The sequence below is a fragment of the Perissodus microlepis genome, chromosome 3, assembly GCF_051167445.1.
Source record: "Perissodus microlepis isolate ML-2025 ecotype Zambia chromosome 3, ASM5116744v1, whole genome shotgun sequence".
Lineage (NCBI taxonomy): Eukaryota > Metazoa > Chordata > Actinopteri > Cichliformes > Cichlidae > Perissodus > Perissodus microlepis.
Window position 1 is genome coordinate 30,925,676 of NC_140463.1, and position 19,423 is coordinate 30,945,098.

Genomic DNA, 19,423 nt, shown 5'->3' on the forward strand with positions numbered 1-19,423 from the left:
ATGAAATAGCTAAACAGATCGCCCTACATACTATGAAAAACAGATGCAGGGCATTCATGATTAAATGATGATATGAATGCGGGCTGAATCTGCGTTATACAACCAGCAAATTCTGCTTTTATACAAGCATTTCCAGGACGATGATGATGGGATCGTGGATTACGCAATGGTTGATCAAAATGAATGAGAGAAACTAAAACACAGCACAAAGGTGACAGCGAAGGAAAAAGACAGATGCGCAGTAAGATTTCAAGTATGTGGCGGCATGAACGCTGACGGCCTGGAGAAGGCCAGGAGAAGGTTATTGTACTATAGACCAGTGATGACACAAACGCTTGACAGCATGGGAAAGTGGAATTAATCAAGCTTAGATTTATCCGGCAGCATCTTGGAGCAGAAAGATACGTCTTCCTTATTGAACTTGCGCATAAGCTTCATACAGGCGTGAAACAACCTCAGTTCGGCAGCTAGAAATCCACCCCGGCAAAGCAACAGCTTGACGATCTGTAGGGTCCCACCCTAATAAGTATTAAAAGAGGTGTCAGAGTCTACTGCAACTTTCAGTCATGCTGCTATTCTTCGAATAGAAGAAAAAAGCAGGAAAAAATGTAAAAGGCCTCACTCCACTGTGCCTGCACTTTTTTCTCCACCTCTCTTGTGCACAGCGATTTTTTTTTATTGTTGACCCCAGGTATTTAAACTTGCCTACCTCCACTACCTCTACTCCTTGTGGTTTATTTACTAAGAGGTTAAAAAAGCGATGACAGACTTGAGCAACACTGAGGAACAGCTTATGAGCGAAAAAATAAGACACGTTTCTAAGGACCACAGGATTTTCTTCTCTGTGGCAAAATAACAGAGAATTTAAATACCAATAGCTTCCACAATAGCAAATTTCCAGGCTGGACTACTGTAATTCATTATTATCAGGATGTCCAAAAAACTCACTGAAAAGCCTTCAGCTAATCCAAAATGCTGCAGCAAGAGTACTGACAGGGACTAGAAGGAGAGAGCATATTTCTCCTGTTTTGGCTTCCCTTCATTGGCTTCCTGTTAAGTCCAGAATTGAATTCAAAATCCTGCTCCTCACATACAAGGTCTTAAATAATCAGGCCCCATCTTATCTTAATGACCTTGTAGTACCATATCACCCTATTAGAGCACTTCGCTCTCGCTCTGCAGGCCTACTTGTTGTTCCTAGAGTATTTAAAAGTAGAATGGGAGGCAGAGCCTTCAGTTTTCAGGCCCCTCTTCTGTGGAACCAGCTTCCAGTTTGGATTCGGGAGACAGACACTATCTCTACTTTTAAGATTAGGCTTAAAACTTTCCTTTTTGCTAAAGCATATAGTTAGGGCTGGACCAGGTGACCCTGAATCCTCCCTTAGTTATGCTGCAATAGACGTAGGCTGCCGGGGGATTCCCATGATGCATTGAGTTTTTCGTTTCCAGTCACCTTTCTCACTCACTATGTATTAATAGACCTCTCTGCATTGAATCATATCTGTTATTAACCTCTGTCTCTCTTCCACAGCATGTCTTTTATCCTGTCTTCCTTCTCTCACCCCAACCGGTCACAGCAGATGGCCGCCCCTCCCTGAGCCTGGTTCTGCCGGAGGTTTCTTCCTGTTAAAAGGGAGTTTTTCCTTCCCACTGTCGCCAAAGTGCTTGCTCATAGGGGGTCATATGATTGTTGGGTTTTTCTCTGTATCTATGAAGCGCCTTGAGGCGACTTTTGTTGTGATTTGGCGCTATATAAATAAAATTGAATTGAATTGAATTGAATTCAAATGACAATAGCACTTAATGCAGCATTTGGATTTTTAGTTTTGAAGTTTTTCTAGCAACAGATTGCTCCAAGGTTTACATAGAAGTCACACCTGCTTGATTTGCTGTGGTGGCGGAAGTTTAATTATTTGCAAAAAAGTAATAACACTTCAATACAAGTCAGCACCCTGCATAAGCAATGAAGCTGCAATGCCATGCTACTGGAGGATCTAACGCAAAAGTAAGCTGCATTATGGAGCCAGCTTTTTTAAATAGAGTGACTTAAATAGAGTGACTTAATATTGTTCAGGCTTTTACATATAAGCAGCATTTTTAATTATGGATTTGATAATACATTTTTTACTGTGTGCAACATATTGTGGAACTGAGAGGGGGGAGCTTTACAAAGCAAGGTTTTTTGAAATGTAAATGCTTAAATATTTGAAGCAATTGTTTCACAGTAATATCGAGTCTTTGAAAATGTCTGACACTTATTTCTATGACTCAGGAGATAGAACAGTAGATCCCCTGGCTGCTCCAGTCTACATGCCAAATTACAATTTACAGAGCATGTGGCCGCTGAAGTCTCTTCCTGAACGATAGGTGTCACCCATCAAACAATACTACATCAGGGCTGATATAAGAAGAGAAGAAGTCAAAACCCAACGCACAGAAATCAGGAAGCTACGGTCGTACATTCGTGTCTTCACGCAGTCGCCTCACTTTACAAACGCCGAGACCAGGGCAGAAACAGCAACTTGCGATATCGGAGAAATTTGGCGTCAAATTTGTTTGGGGGTGCGGTCAGAATAGTCATTTGTTCCTTTAGGGTGTTTTTTCAACCTTTGGATGTTACGCCTTCGATCCCACCAATAATAACAGTAGAAGAGTATCGTCACTCATCTGATGTACCCAAATCGTGAACAACAACCTGAAGGGCCATTACCAGTGTCCGCGCCAACAACTTTAGGAACACAGCCAGTGACACACAAGTCAGCACAAAATGGGAAAGATCTACCAGGTTATTGTTTTTGGAGTCGGGCCTAAAGTGGCGGTCAACCTGTGCAGAACTGCGGAGCAGTTTAAGAACATGACAGTGCGACAGCTGAAGGAAAAAATATGGGAGAAGTTTCCGTGGCTTGCAGGTAAAGAACACTGGCCGAAACATGAGTAACGCGCTTTTTCCGACCTGATGGCAGAAGACAACAGATAGCAATGTACCGTCTGAAATGTAGTTTTATTGATGCACATTAAGACTGTTTAAAGGTTTTCTGAAAAAAGATACAAATTAAACTGTGTTGGGTCGAGACCAAGCTTTATTACATATGAAAACATTATAACACCTCTTTACAAGTTAACATTCTATATTTACATTAAACAAGGAAGCAGCAATAACGTGTTACTGTCAAATCTAAAGCTAAATTAGGTGCCATTGTGTAGCACAGTTTAATAGATCAGCTGTTTGTCAATGAGAACAAAAATTAAACAGTACAAAAAAAAACAAACAAACAAAGAAAAAGACACTAAACATCTGGCTAAACACACTACATTACTCAAGTATGTGTACTTCATGATTACCATTAGGCTTTGTTTTTAGGTTAAGCTGTCATTAAATGTGTTTTCTACCATCAGTGATTTTAGAAAGCCTCCAGTTACCAAACTTACACTCTTTAGGAAGTCTATAACTGCAAAACTAAAACACTGAACATAATATTATAAGTAACCCCATGCTTGTGTGTGTGTGTGTGTGTGTGTGTGTGTGTACAAGGGGAGCATCTGCGGCTGATATTCACAGATAAGAATCTGGATGAAGATGATGCCCTTCTGTCTGACTATGGAATCCAGCACATGTCTGTCATCCAAGTAGTAAGGAGGTTTGCTGGAGGAGGTGGACTTATTCATGAAAACAGAGGGATGGGGGACAAGACTGGCAAAAATCGAAGTATGGAATCTCTGAAGTTATCATTTTAATAACACAACTAGATGCTGTGCAGGTCCAACTGAAATACATTTTTATTAAACTTCCAAAACAAAAACTTCTGTTTTACTTTTTTACAATTATTTACGTGCCTGTTCTTGAAGTGGCAGGTAAAGTTTGCTCATCATAGATAGTAAGACATCTGTTGAAAGGAGGCTTAAACAATAGAATATGCTTTCTATGATATTGAGGGTATGGATGTATTGAAAATCCAATTTCTGTGATTTTGTTTGTTTGTTTTTTGCTTCTTTGCCACACAAACTAGTTAAACTTCCCCTTTTGAAGCTTAAACAAGTTCACCACATGTGCACCATTTTAATTTATAGCAAGAATAAATTGTGTATTCCTCTATATTTTTTATAATCTGTGTCTTACATTTTTGCAAACAACTGCAATAGAAACACGCCTGATTGTACAGGTGATGTGTGAATTCTTGCAAATGTGATAGAGATAGAAAGTGAAACTTGGTGTCAGTGGACCTGAACAAGTCACTCAACACATATTAATCGTTGAACTTGTCAGATATTTTCAGCCTGACTCACAGGATCAGAGACAATTGTGTTTATGCTGTTGGCGTTTGTTTGGTGTGTATTTGTTTCCTGGAACAACAAGTTCTTTCAAAGTATTTATGACATGTTCTTTGTTTGCTCAGGCTGAATAAAGAAAACATGATGTGAAGTGAAATTATTTGAAAACCTAAATGTCAAAGGCAGAACTTAAAAAAAAAAATACATCTTACAAAATGTAATGTATCTGTTCTATGAACCTATAAAGTCTGTCTCTTCTCCATACACCCAATGTAAAGTTGTCTGTTGTTTGTAGAAAGAACATTGGTTCATCTCTTGAGTTTAGTGCCTTCTTCATGCTTCAATGATTCAACAATCCCAGACCCCAGTCTCTCAATGCTCAGGTATTAGACTGAAAATGAAAAAGCAGCTGAAAAATAAATAAATAAATTAAAAAAACGTGACTTTTTAAAGCTTTAATATAGTGAGTGGTGAGTAACGCCTTCACTATCCCCAGAGATTTTGGATTTCAAAAAGACCTTTCATCCAAAGGTTATTCCACTTCGAAATGACTGGGTTCTGTCCCATTTCAAAACTGCGTTGATGATCTTTGTACCAACGACAGAGCATAACAGAACTTGGAAAAATTAGAAGAATTTAGGTGAAACTGAAAGTATCCTCAGCCCTCTGGCATCAGACTCTGATGTCTGCTGAGCGCAGACAACTTGTGTCAGTGTCGTTACCATTATTATTGACAGAATCTAAAGGAGCACAGAAATTCTCATCCCAAAAAGCTAAAAATGGGGACGGTCTACTGGGTCAAGGTTCAAGGACTAAGGGGTGAAACGAAGTGGATCGATCTGTGCAACACTGATGAGGAGTTTAACAGCATGACCATGAAACATCTGAAGGAAAAAAATAAGGCACTGTTTTTCATATATGTCTGATATCTCAGGTAAAAGCTCTGAAAGACAGAGTGAAAGCTTGCTGTAATGTGACATTTTTACCCTTGAGCTGTGGTGTTATATGTCTGTGCATTTCTAGATAATTATACAGATGCATTTCATTGTATTGTATTTAAGGAAAATTGTGAAGCAGTAAAATTAGCTAACAAGCACAAACGTATATGCTTCTTTGTGGTTCACTTCTCACTAGTATATATTGCCATGAAAACTTATGCTGGCGATTGTGGCAGGATGAATGTTATTCCTTGGTTCAACCCACTTTCAGCCTGGCGCATTAGGGGGCGCTAGTATAAATAGTGGCCATTTGAGCATTCCTGGATCGCTTACCTGTGATCTCCTTTTTGGTCACCTGACTTCCTTTTGGTGTTGCAGAGATCATTCTGAAGCCTCCATCGCGGCTGGTAGGTGTTTACTCATTGTAGTGTGTACATTACCTTACTTGGTGGTAAACAGCAGAGGTGGAAAGAGTACTAAAATATTTTACTCAAGTAAAAGTACTATTACTTTGCTGAAATTATACTCAAGTACAAGTAAAATTACCTGTCTAAAAATGTACTCAAGTAAAAGTAAAAAGTAGCTCATTTAAAATGTACTCAGAGTAAAAGTTACATAGTTACTTTTCTGTCAGCAGGAGGACAGCCGCTTCTGAGTAGTGCAAAAAAAGACAGTGGGATATAAATCTCAAAGTAGTTCTTTTTTAGTGAAAAGAAAAACTTTACAAATTAAAGTGCAGTGGCAGTTAAACTGCAAGTCTATACATGAAAATGGATAATGGTCACCAAACCAAACCAACCAAACTGTCAGGTATCACAGTGTTTTCAATACAAAACCATATCATTCTTTCACATGAGAATGTGTTCTAAACTGTCAAATAAGAGAACAAGTACTGAACTGAACGGCAGCTGCTTTAAAAATGTTTTTTAATTTTTTAAACTTGGCCCTGCCCTACTGTACCTCTAGATTAAAGTTCCTGTATCCATCCTAGAGTGTTACTCTCTGAACTTCCTGTTAATTTTGAGGAGCAGTTGATTTTCAAAGTTAGTAGAGTTCATCCTTGCTCACTTTGCAGTGAACAGTAGTCCAGCACAGCTAAAGAGACGCTCGAAGGCAGCTGAGGCAGGCAGGCCAGTGTTAAGTTTGAGAGAAAGTTTTTTGACATCCCTAATAAGACATCAATGCATTACATAGCTACCGCTGGTAAATTATACCAATATACCTCGTGTTTTTTTTTTTTTTTTTTATTGGACAGTAACAGGCTAGTTAACGGGAGGTTGCAAGTGCTAATTAACAAGTAACAGAAGTCAGCTGTCTTTGACTAATCTAAGGTAAGTGAGCGCTCTGTTATTCTTTTGCCTGCAGTGTGAACATATGTGGGTTAAGTAAGAAAGTAGCCGCTTCTGTCTTTAATTTAACTTTTTTTTAAAAAATAAATTATTATTATTAACAAACAGGAAAAACGTAGGTAAACACATTTTCTTTTGGCAATTTACCAACCCAGTAAAAAAAATGTAAGTTGCGTGGACAACAACGTGCCTGATTACAGCAAGTTGCTAGTACCAACCAATGTTATCTGTGTTCTTCACAGATGTCTTAACTTAATGTGATTAATTTGAACACAGCCTTTTTGCTACCATAACGGTACGAGTTGTATTTAACTTACCTCTACATGCTTGCGCAGGTTTGATGTGGAATTTTTAAAAGCTGCTAACTCGGTCTCTCTGGGCAAACACAGCTTACACTGCATAATAAAGCTGTTGCCTTTCTTGCACTTGAAGCCGAAATGGTCCCTTAAATACGGCCAGGGGTTCACATCCGTTTCTTCGAGTTCAGGGTCAGCAGAATTCGACGGGGCTTCTTTTTTCGCTGGATCCGTAACACCGATGTCAGACTCCATCTTTAACGTGACCTTAGCGCCAATTTGTTCTACTGCCCATCATTCCCTGCAGTATTTCCGAAGCGCAATGTTTTTTTTTTGGTTTTTTTTCATTTACTCAGTAACAGGTGTGATTGAAAACGTAGCGAACTACAATACTTTTTAAAAAATATACTTAAGTGAAAGTAAAATTACAGACTTGAAAAATGACTTTAAAAAGTACAAATACACAAAAAAACTACTCAATTACAGTAACGCAAGTAAATGTAATTCGTTACTTTCCACCTCTGGTAAACAGATATTGTTTTTAGGTCATAGCTGTAGAAGCCTCCTATGAGCCACTCTGCTCATGTTTCATGACGCGGTTTACTCGGTACGTAATTCAATTTTTTTACGATCTCTGCCTTTTATTCTTTTATAGTAATTACTTATTCTTTGCAGCAGGGGCGGAGCCAGACATTTGAAACACCCGGGGCTTAGCCCTAAAGGGTAGTATGCATGTGGGATTTTTTTTTTTTTTTTGGGGGGGGGGGGGTTAAGAAATGACTGAAAGATTAATTGGCTCTGTTTTGAGTTTTGTTCAAAAAAGAATGACTTCATATAGGGAAAAATATATATCACATATGCAGGACACCTTAAACTAGTTTTTTAATTAAGCAGCGAGGCAGAACAAAGTCAGGGCTTTATCAAGACACGAGGACTAAACCCCAGTTCAACCAGACCCAGAACTGATCCGGAATTAAAACAGGACTACAACAGTTCAAAATCAGGACTACTTAGGACTTAACCAAGACAGAACCAGAATCAGAACTAGATGATAGTAGCACTAAAAATTATCATAGACCTGCACTACACTTATTTTTTAATTCTACCAAAGTACACTATTTAGATTGAGAAAAGTTTATATAATTATTTAGCCTTGTTGTGCAAACAAGCCTGCATAACTTAATAAATGTAGAATTTGAAAAATAGTAAACCTAAAAAGAAACACTAGGTACAAGATACATGAGGACCTATGATACGGTGATACTTTTGGTAAACAACCATTTGACTAACATGTGTGTCTCACCTGCTCTTGTTCCATCTCTGTTCTGTCCTCATTCTCCTCTCTCTCCCTCTCTGCTCCTCTCTCTCCCTCTTTGTGCTGACAATCATCAAATATACAGTTGAAACCAGATATTTATGTACTCTTCAGATCAAAACACAAACACTTTTTTAATTGTAACATCAAATCAGACTAAATGTTTATTTTTTTAGATTGATAAATATAAAAAACATATTTGTTAACTTTAAGAGTAAAGAGAGAAACTATCTGTATTTCTTAATTGTAAATGGCACCAAATTGTATTCAAAATTGAGCCACACTTATGGAGCTCCACAATTCTTTTTCTGGTGTTTTGGTTGACATCTCTTGATTTTCCCATGTTAAAGAAACAGGCTCTGTGTTTTACCTTATATGCATCCACAGGTGTGCCACCAATTTACTCACATGGACTCTACTAACCTATCAGAAGCTTCTTCAGCTCAGAATGGAATCGTCTGGAGTTTTCTTATTAATTAACAATAAACTTAGTGTATATGTACTCCTAAATTTGATGAAAGTGATTAAAAAATAGGAAGCTCTGTCTCTCTTTATTCTGACATTTAACTAATTCAAAAGATATTTCAATATTTATTTATCCAAAACAAGTTTACTCTAAATTGATGTTGTACAGTAAAAAAATGTTCTTGTGTTTTCCATAAAGTGTATGTAAATATCTGGTTTCAACTGTGAATATACTGCTGTGTATTGAAGTTCCTCTTGTTTTGCATAGAAATATACTGAACAACATACAAAGCATAATATATAAAATACTACCAGAGTTTTTTCTTTGAAAGAAGCCCCTTATGTCCATTCTTGTATATCAGTGCATTACTGAAACCGATTTATTTATCCGTGGAGGGAAACAACTGAAAATATGAAATAAACACACATGTAAGCGAAGACTCTCTAAAGAAACAGCATTGTTGTTGTTCGGCTTTTCATTTCGCCATTTGTTGATTCACTTGAAGAGCAAGTAACGTAATATTGGTCAAGTGATCAGTTTGATATCAATCTTTCGTGATACACCGTCATATTTACATTATTTGTACGGTACGGATGATTTGCTTTGGTACCTGGTCAAACTTAAGCTCTCCTTAGTATGGCTGGCTCCGTTTCTCCAACAGCGCACTCACAGGCAGCAGCTGCCCCGCCCTCTCGCTCAGTCGCTTAGTCCCTGAGCTCGGATCATACCAATAGAGATTGACAGACCACGTGACTTTCGCGCATTGCATGCCGGGAACTCGTGGTAAAACAATCCAAGTACCTGCATCAAATGCAAGCATTTGCAGCACCGCAAAACGTTCATTCTTCGGTTCCAATAAATTCTTGCTTTTTCTTTGCCCCCCAAAAAGGTATGTACAAAACGAAGGAGAACAATGCCGGTCCGTACAAAGACAGACTTGATGAAAAGTCAAAGAAAAGATACGAGGAAAAAAATCAAACCAGTGAAAGGGTTAGACCCTTACGAGCACACAGAGGGACAAAATACGTTAGCGTGCTGCCCAACTTTCACCACGCTCATATTTATAATTATACGGTTCTTGGAGTGAGTGCACACTCGTGAAGTTTAGTAACTTCAGGTCACTGCAACAAGCCCAGGTACAGTTTACCGACGGATGGGTACAGGACCTTGAAATGCACCGTGTAGAAAGTAAAGACCATCGTACATATCATAAGTTTACCAGTCTCACAAATCGTCTTCATAAATACACATTCGTTAACCGTTTATTAATAGGACCTTTGAGCTCAACGGTAATTAATTAGTAGTGGAAATAATTTCTGGTTCGCATCACAGAAATGTAGCAGTGACAATAATATTGTATGCTGTAATCGTACTGGGCAATTAGTGATACAAAACAACTGTTTTATCCTGTGAATAAAAGTATATGTTTTTGTCAATGTACCATGGTAATAACAGAAGCGAAACACAATATTGTGTCAGGACAATTCACTGTTTATGCACAATAAATAAAGGAGCATAGCGCGACAATTTCTGTTCAGCGCCAGACTTGCTTGTAACCTATATCACCAATTATGTTAAGAAAAATGACGCATTAACTACAACAGCAGACTGACCTTTGTGGAAATGCTTGGAGCAGACTAACCTGTGAGCTGGAGTGTTCTGGGACGTTATATTTTGTCTTTGAATGGCTGCAATCCAGTCGCCTCTTTGTTACTTCGGAAACATGGCTCGAACAATTTCTCTTCAACGACGTAATCCGATAACAACCGATCTCTTTACCCGTCGGCTTCCCGTGGCTGTCATGCGACCGGCTATTGCAGTTAATAATACAACAGCTTCTTGCCATTTTTTGTGTTTCTTTTTATCGCTGTATAACTGATTTCAATTGAAAGCCTGCGTGCGCTAGTACCTCTTGCCACGAGTTCCCAGAATTCTTTGCGGTTTTACCCCTGAGTGACGTCACATTTTCAATCTCTATATCAGGGGGGATTCACGCACAGTCGTAAATTCCCACAGTGTGCACTATGTGCTTCGAATATTGTGTGTACTTTTTGTTTTATACAGTTGTCAGCCAGGCATCTAACTATGAAAAAATTACACTCCAAAAGACCCCGGGCTTCTGAAAAAACAACCCGGGCTTAAGCCCAGTAAGCCACCCCCACGCTCCGCCCCTGCTTTGCAGGAAGTGTGGGCCTTAGTTTTACGCAACGCTACGCTAACTGAAGTGCTGCTTTGCTTTGCTTTTACCGTCTGTTCCCGTTGCGAGGTTTCTTTTCCTGCTGCTGCCAGCTTTTTAAAGTGGACGTCGGCGTGGACAGCGGCCATATGCATGCCGGTTATGGGAGTCAGCTGGCGTACATATTAATTGACCGGATGATTAACTTATAGTCGGGCAGACGGCAAGTTGGAGCAATACGGCGATTCCGTTTGCTCCAGATTTTAAAGTTTTATCCAGATTGTATGTTGTTTTTCTGTTGTTTTGATCTGTTGTTTGGATTTCTGTTACGCCACTGGTGGGAGGCCCTTTTTCTAGCTGCAGATCACCAGTGTGGTCCTGCAGTTGGGTTATCCCCCAGCGCTATATTAGTTTTGTTGTAATATATTAACATTTCTTTGTTTCTTTTATTCAGATGCGGAATGCCGACGTGGAGGAGACTAGGGTACCTTGGTGATGGGATCCTTTGAGTGTACACACCTGCCTTGTTTAGTTTATTAGTGTGAGTGTGTGATTTTGTGTTGCACTTGTGTCTTGGTGTGTTTCTTTTTTTGAGTTTGTGCGTGGCATCCCTGCCCCTCCACTGGTAAGCCTCAGCTCTGAATACTTTTTTTAAGCATATTTGTACATGGATATTTATGATTGTGCTTTTATACGGTGTTTTAAATAATTATTAATAAATTGTCAACTTGTTTTATCATTGAACCTCGTCTCTGTACTGAGTATAACAAACCTAACTGCCTTCTTGGTGATTAGTGTTACTTCCAGTATTCTCTGGGTGAAATTCCCAGAGTGGCGTTGTCTTTTAAACTGTGAAGAGTATTTACTTTATTCTCACCTCGTGCTGCCACACTAGGTTCCAGATTACACTCCTTAGGATCCCTGAGAACTCTGTGTGCAGACAATAGAAAGATGAATTTTTAGATTCACTCTTATTATATAACAACTTTATTGTTTAACAAGAATTAATGCACGGTTCTCAAACAGAGCATATATTTATAGCCTTCTTTCTGACCTTATATAAAATTTTCATGCCGACTAATCCTACGTATGAATTCATATTTTTTTTTTTTATATTTATTCTTTATTTGCTGGGAAACTGTTAAACCCCATGAGACTTCAGCTGATGGGATAAAAACATAACTTTCTTCGAAATGTCAATTCAAATACCTCAATTATAATCCGTCACTTTCCCCCGTGTCTTGACGCTAGAATTGTCATATTGATAAGTTTGTTCACTTCCACAGTTGGTATTTTTTTTGTTGATTTCTTTCCTGGCTTCAGATAGACTAAACATTATTATAGCAGCTCTCGCAGTCCTATTGACCAAAGTCCTTAAAGTTTGCGAAATTCAATCTAAGTTTCAAGTTTTATTGTCATGTACAGATAAACAGTGTAGCCACATTTATCCATAATGAAATTCTTTGGCTCGTGCTCCTCACACATTAGAAAGTGTGCAGTTATATTAAGAAGAAAATAACAAGAAAATAGCACTAATGAAAATAATAATAAAAACAAGTATTTAATATTTAGAGAATTTAAGACAAGTTGGTATTTACAGTTTGTGCAAAATAATAAAAAAAAAAGTCTTCTGCCAGAGGACTGTACGAGGCAGGATTTTCATCTTATCCATGTAACTTCCAGGTTTATCCTGGGCTTAGGTGGTTCACTTGTTACCGGGGAACAATTGGCCCCTCAACAATAAATTGTAACTATTAATCCCAATTTTGCTAAATAAAAGGATCTGGGTTGCATCAGTCACATGATTACCATTAACCAATACCATTAACCAATGCACAACTTTACAGTAATTTAGCATCAAGTCGGTGCATCACGTGACCTCCCCGGAGATTGATTGATTGATTTTTTTTTTTTTTTTTTTTTTTTTTATAATTTTAATTGTTAAATGATGCTTGAGTCTCTTCAGTAGTTTTGCAGAAATGTTCAGCCTTGCTTGACAGTCGGTGTGATTCTTCACTTTTATCTTCTGTGTCTGTTTCAGATCAACAGCGGATTATTTTTGAAGGAAATGAGCTGTTGGACAGTGGCACTCTCACGCATCCTATCGTTAGTTTTAAATCTTAGAGGGGGGTAACCTGAACAAGATGTTGAAGGAAGAAGCAAGGGTCCCAAAAACCAAAGTATGGAAAACCTAGCTGACATGTAAATCCTTTCACAAACATTACAGAATAACATGTCAGTGGTCCAGGTGCCCAGTGACTCCTGAGCAAACTGGGAAGTCCCCCCAGTCATATCAGAGAGATTCTCTACAAGCTCCACTGAAGCTTGCTCAGCTGTGGTGAAAGGAAAGCTTTCTAAGGCAGAGAACTGAGAGAATGTTTTCTACTCACCCCACAGAACTAAAGATGATGATGAAGTCCCGTTTCCACAGATTTTGTCTTTATGATTTATTTTGATTAGTAGTTTGTATAAATCAGCTGTTGCTTTGCCACATAATGAAGAGCCAGTGAAACATTTGGTATCAGTAGCACTCAAACTCTTGAAATATTTAATGAACACTACTTCAGTTCATGACATCATATTCATTTAGTAAATGATTCAACTCAGCAAAAAGAAAAATGTCCTTGAGTTACTGACAGTTACAAAAAAGTGTGTCCTGCTCTTTGCATTTCTCCCCATTGTCACTAATGTTTGTTTTTTCTTTATTCTTTTCTTAATTTAGTGCCTCTTCTCGGGAGGTGTCAGTGTTTCTTATCATGGTTTAATCTCCATGAACAAATCCCCCAAATTTGGACAAGAAGGCCATTAAATAAAAGTCTTGAATTATACTTGCTTACCTAAATCTCATTGTTCGACTTTGGTTGTTTTTAAAAAGTCATTTTTGACAAATCCTGTATGTGTTATGTGAACTTTTCAGAGATAAAAATTACTACTATAAGCTTTATTTTTTGTATAAACAGCCTGTTCTCAAGGAGATAATAATCAGCAGATTGTGGATGGATACCAAAAAATCTGTTACATTTGAAGCATTATTTATTTAAGGATGAGCTCAACAAACTGAAATGAATATTAACCAGCACATTTCATGTCTTTGTTCTATTTAAAGCAGCATGTTTGTTATATATATGTATAGATATGATATATATGTATACTGTCCTCCTTCATGTCAACCCCCTGAACATAAGTGAGGGCAGTATACTTGTAGTTTGGGACTTGGGAAGTTCGAGGTTGTGATTGACGCAGTGGCAAGAGCACATCTTTCCACGACTTCAAACACTGCCAACAGATCTCATGCGCTTTCTGTTTTAGGAAGTAAAATGTTTGTGTCTTTTTTGTTTGTTGTTTGTTGTTTTCCTTGCTTGAGGGACTGAGGGAGTTGCCATATTTTTTTTAACCCTTGTTTTCTTTGGATCACTGTGATTATTTAGAATACATTTTGTGCGCGTTATTACGAGTTGAATTTCATTAAATAACTAAATCCGAACTGACAGAGAATTTTTTTTTGGCACTGCGTAAAAACACAAGGAAACGTAGAACGAACTGACCCCCTCAGTGACATTGTTGTGTATTTTCCTCACTACGCAATGCATGCAAAACAAACTAAAAAAAAAAGAAAAAAGGATACAAACAAGTTCCAAAAACTTTTGCCAGTTTTTCTGGCAGAAAAACAGCTGCAAGAGAGACGGACCAGGGAAGTGAAAAAAGAGGTGAGGAAAGGAAGGTGATAGATTTGTCCAAAGGAGAAAAACCATTATGGGAAGAAGGTGTAAAGTGTAAAGACACAAGATTATATGATGGTGAACAAAACACAGCAGCAAAGTCAGGCAGTCTGATTTTCTTTGTTCTAGGCTGGCTTGTTTAAGATCGGTTAGTTTCTTCTGAGAAAAAGTGATGTTATGAATATTTCTGTGCACAAGATTGGACAACAGAATTTACAAATTCAGAATCTCTATAATGGATGATTTTGTTGCCTCTATGAAATACAAGTGCTAACTTGTATAAATAATATCCAGTGATCCAGATTTTTACTCATCAATCACTAATATAATACAAAGATCTCCTTTGATTTCTTTCTAATCAATCATTTTGTTTAATGCTTATAATTTAGGAGCTACTGATCCACTCTGCACATGTTGAAACAAAACAGAAAAAAACAGCACTTTTTATAATTTCTTTATTTTTCACAATGCGCTTAAACTACAGGCTAACATTTTGTCTCACAAGAAGACCTGATGCATGATGCTAAGATTTCATTTGTAATAAACTGAGTGCTGATAAAAATTTATTCATATTTCATATTCAAAGACATGTCTGAGTAAAAGATGTATAATGATCTCTCTGCACATTTAGTGACTTACAGAAGAGAACAAACAGTCTCTTGTTGTGCAATTTAAAGTTCAGCCAGTGGGAGGCAGAGAAACAAAGGCTGACAAAATAGAGCTCAAAGTGTCTTTTGGAGCTGAGTTACACAACATAATTTTTTTTTTATATCAACAACTGTTAAACCTTGAAGGAAAATATAAACATTCTCTTAAATTGTTCATGTGTCTTGTTTTCATGTTTTGCTCCACACAGGGATGGAGGTCTGCCTTGGAGCGACCCCACTGGGGCACATTCTGTATGGTGAACTGGAACATTCACGCTTTAGTTTCAGGCAGACAAAACAGAACTCCAATTTGCAGCGAGGACATTTGATATTTTTGCAGTGTTTTCTGTTATGCTCCACCCTCATGCCACATGTAGGACAGAGTCTTATGGAGGGGCAGCCGGTGACGCCCTCCACCTCAGGCAGACTGATGGTTTTGCATGTCTGCATGAGTTGCAGGTCCTTGTTCTCACAGCCGTCGTTGTCACAGCGGTCAGATCGAAGGCCTGAACCCTTCCACGGTTTCAGACACTGCCAGCAGAACTGGTATTTCTTCTTCTGATCAGCTGTGCATACGACACACTGGACACACAGGTTGGACAGATCCTTCCTCTCTACATCTGTTTTACACTGTGGACACTGATGTGGGAAACAGTGTTTTAAAGAAAAGAAAGAGACCTCCAATTTAAACATTTTTATCAAAGTGAAATAAGCTGAAAGGTCACAATAATAACCATAATTCACTTACTTCCTGAACCTCACAGTGGTCTGCAAGAGCCAGACGGGCCATGCTCTCTTCAAAGTGCTGCATTTCCTCCACAGTCAGATCAGCCAGTCTGCGCACCTCCTGGTACGACCACTCTGTATTACACTGCTTGGTGCCGTCCACTAAAGCCAGACATCTGAATTTGTAATTCCCCTGAAAACAACAACAAAAATGAATCTCTGTATAATCAGAGAAATAACTAAGAACTGAAGTCCAAATCTTCAAGGTTCGTACTTTAATTATAATAATTATAATAGTACTTTGTTACATTTATATCTAATAAGCTACTGGCTATTTTCACAATCAAATCTGACAAACACACAATGATAACCTTTTAAAAAAGTAACTTATTCCTTGAAACGAGTACCAGTAGTACCCAACTATTTAGCTTAAACAATTTATAAAAAAGCAGGATCTTGACCTAAAAGGTAACATTTGTATAATAATTTTAGCTAAAAAAAGATTTATTTTAACAGAGCTCAAAACTTAAATAGAACTTTGTTGCACCACTGTTATCCAAATTAAACATGAAACTTTATTTACAAGAAAAAATAAAGGGCCACAAAGACACGACATACCTCATCCAGCAGAGAGCGACACCAACGTGTCAGAGATTCAGGAGTAACAGCGTGGCCGCAGGACATCTCTGCTCTGAGAGAGTCATCACCTGAGGAGGGAGTGGACGACAACAAATCAAACATGTTGTTAGTTTAGAGAGGAAACAAAGTCAAACTAGATTTGCATGTCAAGCTACCCCTCGACTCATCCAAATCCAACAAATCCCACACAGAGTGCATCATAAGCTGCTTTCTATCCCCACTCCTCCTTTTGTACTGTGTCTGACTTAATCACCATCATATCTGTCTTTGATGTCTGCTCTGATCTGTGCTGGAGTCTAGCTGCTGCTTCCAGAACAGAAACAAAACACCAAATATAAATTATATTCAGTAAAAATAAAACAAATCTTACATGATGAATCCAAGTCATCCTCCCTGTTGACAAACTTCAGGGTGGTGTCTAGAGGGTCGTATTTCTTCTCCACCTGATCCTGTCCACGAATACTCATTCTGGGGATCCAGCACTACAAATACTGTAACATAAGATTTATATTAACATGTCAGCCTGCATACAGACGCATAAACGCATAAAAAAACCTAGAGATTTACAGCCTACAAGCTCAAACTGCTGTAAAATTAAAAGAGGAGTCTCATATTTATTTTTTGTTTACATGCAAATATTTATTTAACAACAAACAACCAAACAAATAAAAAATGATTTTAATTAGTTGTCTGCTGTTAATTATTGAGAAGTTTTAGTAATTCAAACTTCAAGCACTTTACAGCACCAGAATAAGTGCAGAGCCTTTATGAAGAGGAAAAGTACAATTTTACTTATTTTTATAAACTTTATTTGCTTTTGAAGATGCATTCATGTTATCTGTGGTTGGTGTCACTGTATGGTCTTCTTATTGTCTCTGTTGGACTGAATACAGTGAATGTTTGTTAATGTCTTCTTGCATCAGTCCAGGTTTTCTAAGATTCCTCATATTGCTGGAGTTTTACTGGTGGAATTTTCCACTCCCATCCTAGATGAAAGTTTGAACACTGCACACTCTATGTGTTCATAGTCTCTGTTTCACTCCGTGATAAAGGCTCGTGTGCTGAGTTTCAGTTAAATAACATTTAAAAGAATGTTTTAGCTTATGCGTGTCCCTTACAAAGAGTACTTCAAACGTGAAGGGTTTTGAATCCAGAAGCTCTCATTCTTAAGACATCTTATTAAAAAATCTCGTGTCAGGTGAGGTGAGTCACTCAGTTCCAGCTGCCTTTAACTTTGTTGCAGGACGTTAACGTTTCTCTTTCTTATTAGATTTGTATTACAAGGTAGTAAACACGTCCACATCATTTTATGTAATATTTTAAAAGAAGATAAAATTAAACATGAAGGAGGCTTCGTAGTTATTTAAATGGGTAAACTGAAGATATTAACAGCCAATTTAATAAAGAGAGAAATGTTATGTCTTACCTTGTTGGCACAGCTCTCGCAGTTTTTAGGACTTCCGCTTTTATTTTAATGCTCAGCCAGAAGTAGGACAGCCACACATTTAAAAATTAAAATAAGTATTAAATTCACCAGGAATCACGAGTCTCCAGGGTCTGTGTGTACTTCCAGCTGTGAGTCCATTTTAAAATCACATCTGAAAACGGGTAAGCACGGCTAAGAGGCGGCAGCATGGTTCAATAACACTCGAAACACAGACTGTTGCTGTGGACTCATCCCAAGTGCTTTGGTTTACTTTTTAAATTGAAATGAATTCGCGATTTCGAAAATTAGACGTTTCAAGTAGAAGAACGAGTGGATTATTTTACTCATAGCACATTTACAGTAATAGCAGATTTGAGGCCTAACAGGCCTCAATTCAGTATATGCTGGCAGACTGCAAAGAAAGGCCAGTTGTATTGCTGTTAGTGATGGGATTTCCGGCTCTTTTTAGAGAACCGGATCTTTCGGCTCGACTCACTAAAAAGAGCCGGCTCTTTCGGCTCCGAAACGACTCTTCAGGTTGTTTTGTTGCTTTAATTAATTTATTATTAACAATAATATAAAATTATGCACAAAAGGAATTACTAATATTAAAAAAGTGGTTTTATTTATATATGTTTATATATAAATACACAAAAATTACACAACTGAAAGCATATGTGTATTGTTTGTGTATTTATACACAAGCAGTCATATATGTTCAAATAATTTAAAAAACAATGTTCATTTACCTGTTACTACCACACACCAAATCCGGTCGTTGGTACTTCCTGGCTTGTGTAGCCTCTAGGTAACAAAAGCTCAACACTGCGCCCAGCATCCTGGAGCACTTCTGTTGTGTTTTGTACGTGTTTTGGAGTTTTTATATGTTTTGGAGTTTTTACGTGTTTTGAAGTTTGTACGTGCTGCTTTGTCTCTAGGGGCCACCGTAAATATACTTTTATTTATTCACTCCACATAAAATATAATAAATAAATCATATAACACAAAAACCAACTAGTCACAGTTCAACTTTTAACTATTTAAATTTTCAGCTTTTTTCAAGCAATTTAAAGTGAAACAACACAAAGCATTGCAAACCACAACACAATTAAATATAAATTAAAGTATGAAAACAAAAAGAAGATGCATATTCTCTGTCATATAGCCCTCCATGAATAAACTTTCTGAATCCTGAAAATAGTTGTGGATGATTACTATACCTTTCTAATGTGACGTTGTTGTCCCTGGCTCTCTTTCTCTCTCTCTCCCTCCCGCTCTGTTCCTGTGCTACTGCGAGTGTAACTACCGCCCCTCCCCCCTCTGCTCAGCACAAAGCACAAGGCTCGCGTGCAGAGTGAAGCGAAAACAAGTGCGAGACAGGGTGAGAGAAGGAAAAAAAAACCACGGCTCGCGATAAGGAGCCGGCTCGCATCGTTCACTTCAAAGATCCGGCTCTA

At 38.0% G+C, this 19,423-nt stretch overlaps 2 protein-coding genes across 3 annotated transcripts; one reads left to right on the forward strand and one right to left on the reverse strand.

Moving 5' to 3' along the window:
- The first annotated feature begins 2,440 nt into the window (after positions 1–2,440).
- On the forward strand, positions 2,441–5,604 carry LOC146391163 (uncharacterized). The gene is made up of 2 exons (XM_084924010.1): positions 2,441–2,909; positions 3,533–5,604. The coding sequence occupies exons 1-2, from the start codon at positions 2,768–2,770 to the stop codon at positions 3,733–3,735; spliced, it is 345 nt and encodes a 114-aa protein (XP_084780136.1). The 5' UTR covers positions 2,441–2,767; the 3' UTR covers positions 3,736–5,604.
- Positions 5,605–15,364: 9,760 nt separating this feature from the next.
- On the reverse strand, positions 15,365–17,007 carry LOC146391164 (E3 ubiquitin-protein ligase RNF19B-like). Of its 2 annotated transcripts, none has more exons than XM_084924008.1 (4): positions 16,918–17,007; positions 16,520–16,627; positions 15,924–16,094; positions 15,365–15,814 (listed from the first exon to the last, which is right to left on the reverse strand). In XM_084924008.1, exons 1-4 carry the CDS (start codon positions 17,005–17,007, stop codon positions 15,365–15,367), a joined length of 819 nt encoding a protein of 272 aa, XP_084780134.1. The 2 variants fall into 2 exon arrangements, with proteins under 2 accessions (XP_084780134.1, XP_084780135.1); XM_084924009.1 differs by having other exon boundaries at positions 16,520–16,608; positions 16,911–17,007.
- Positions 17,008–19,423: the final 2,416 nt, after the last annotated feature.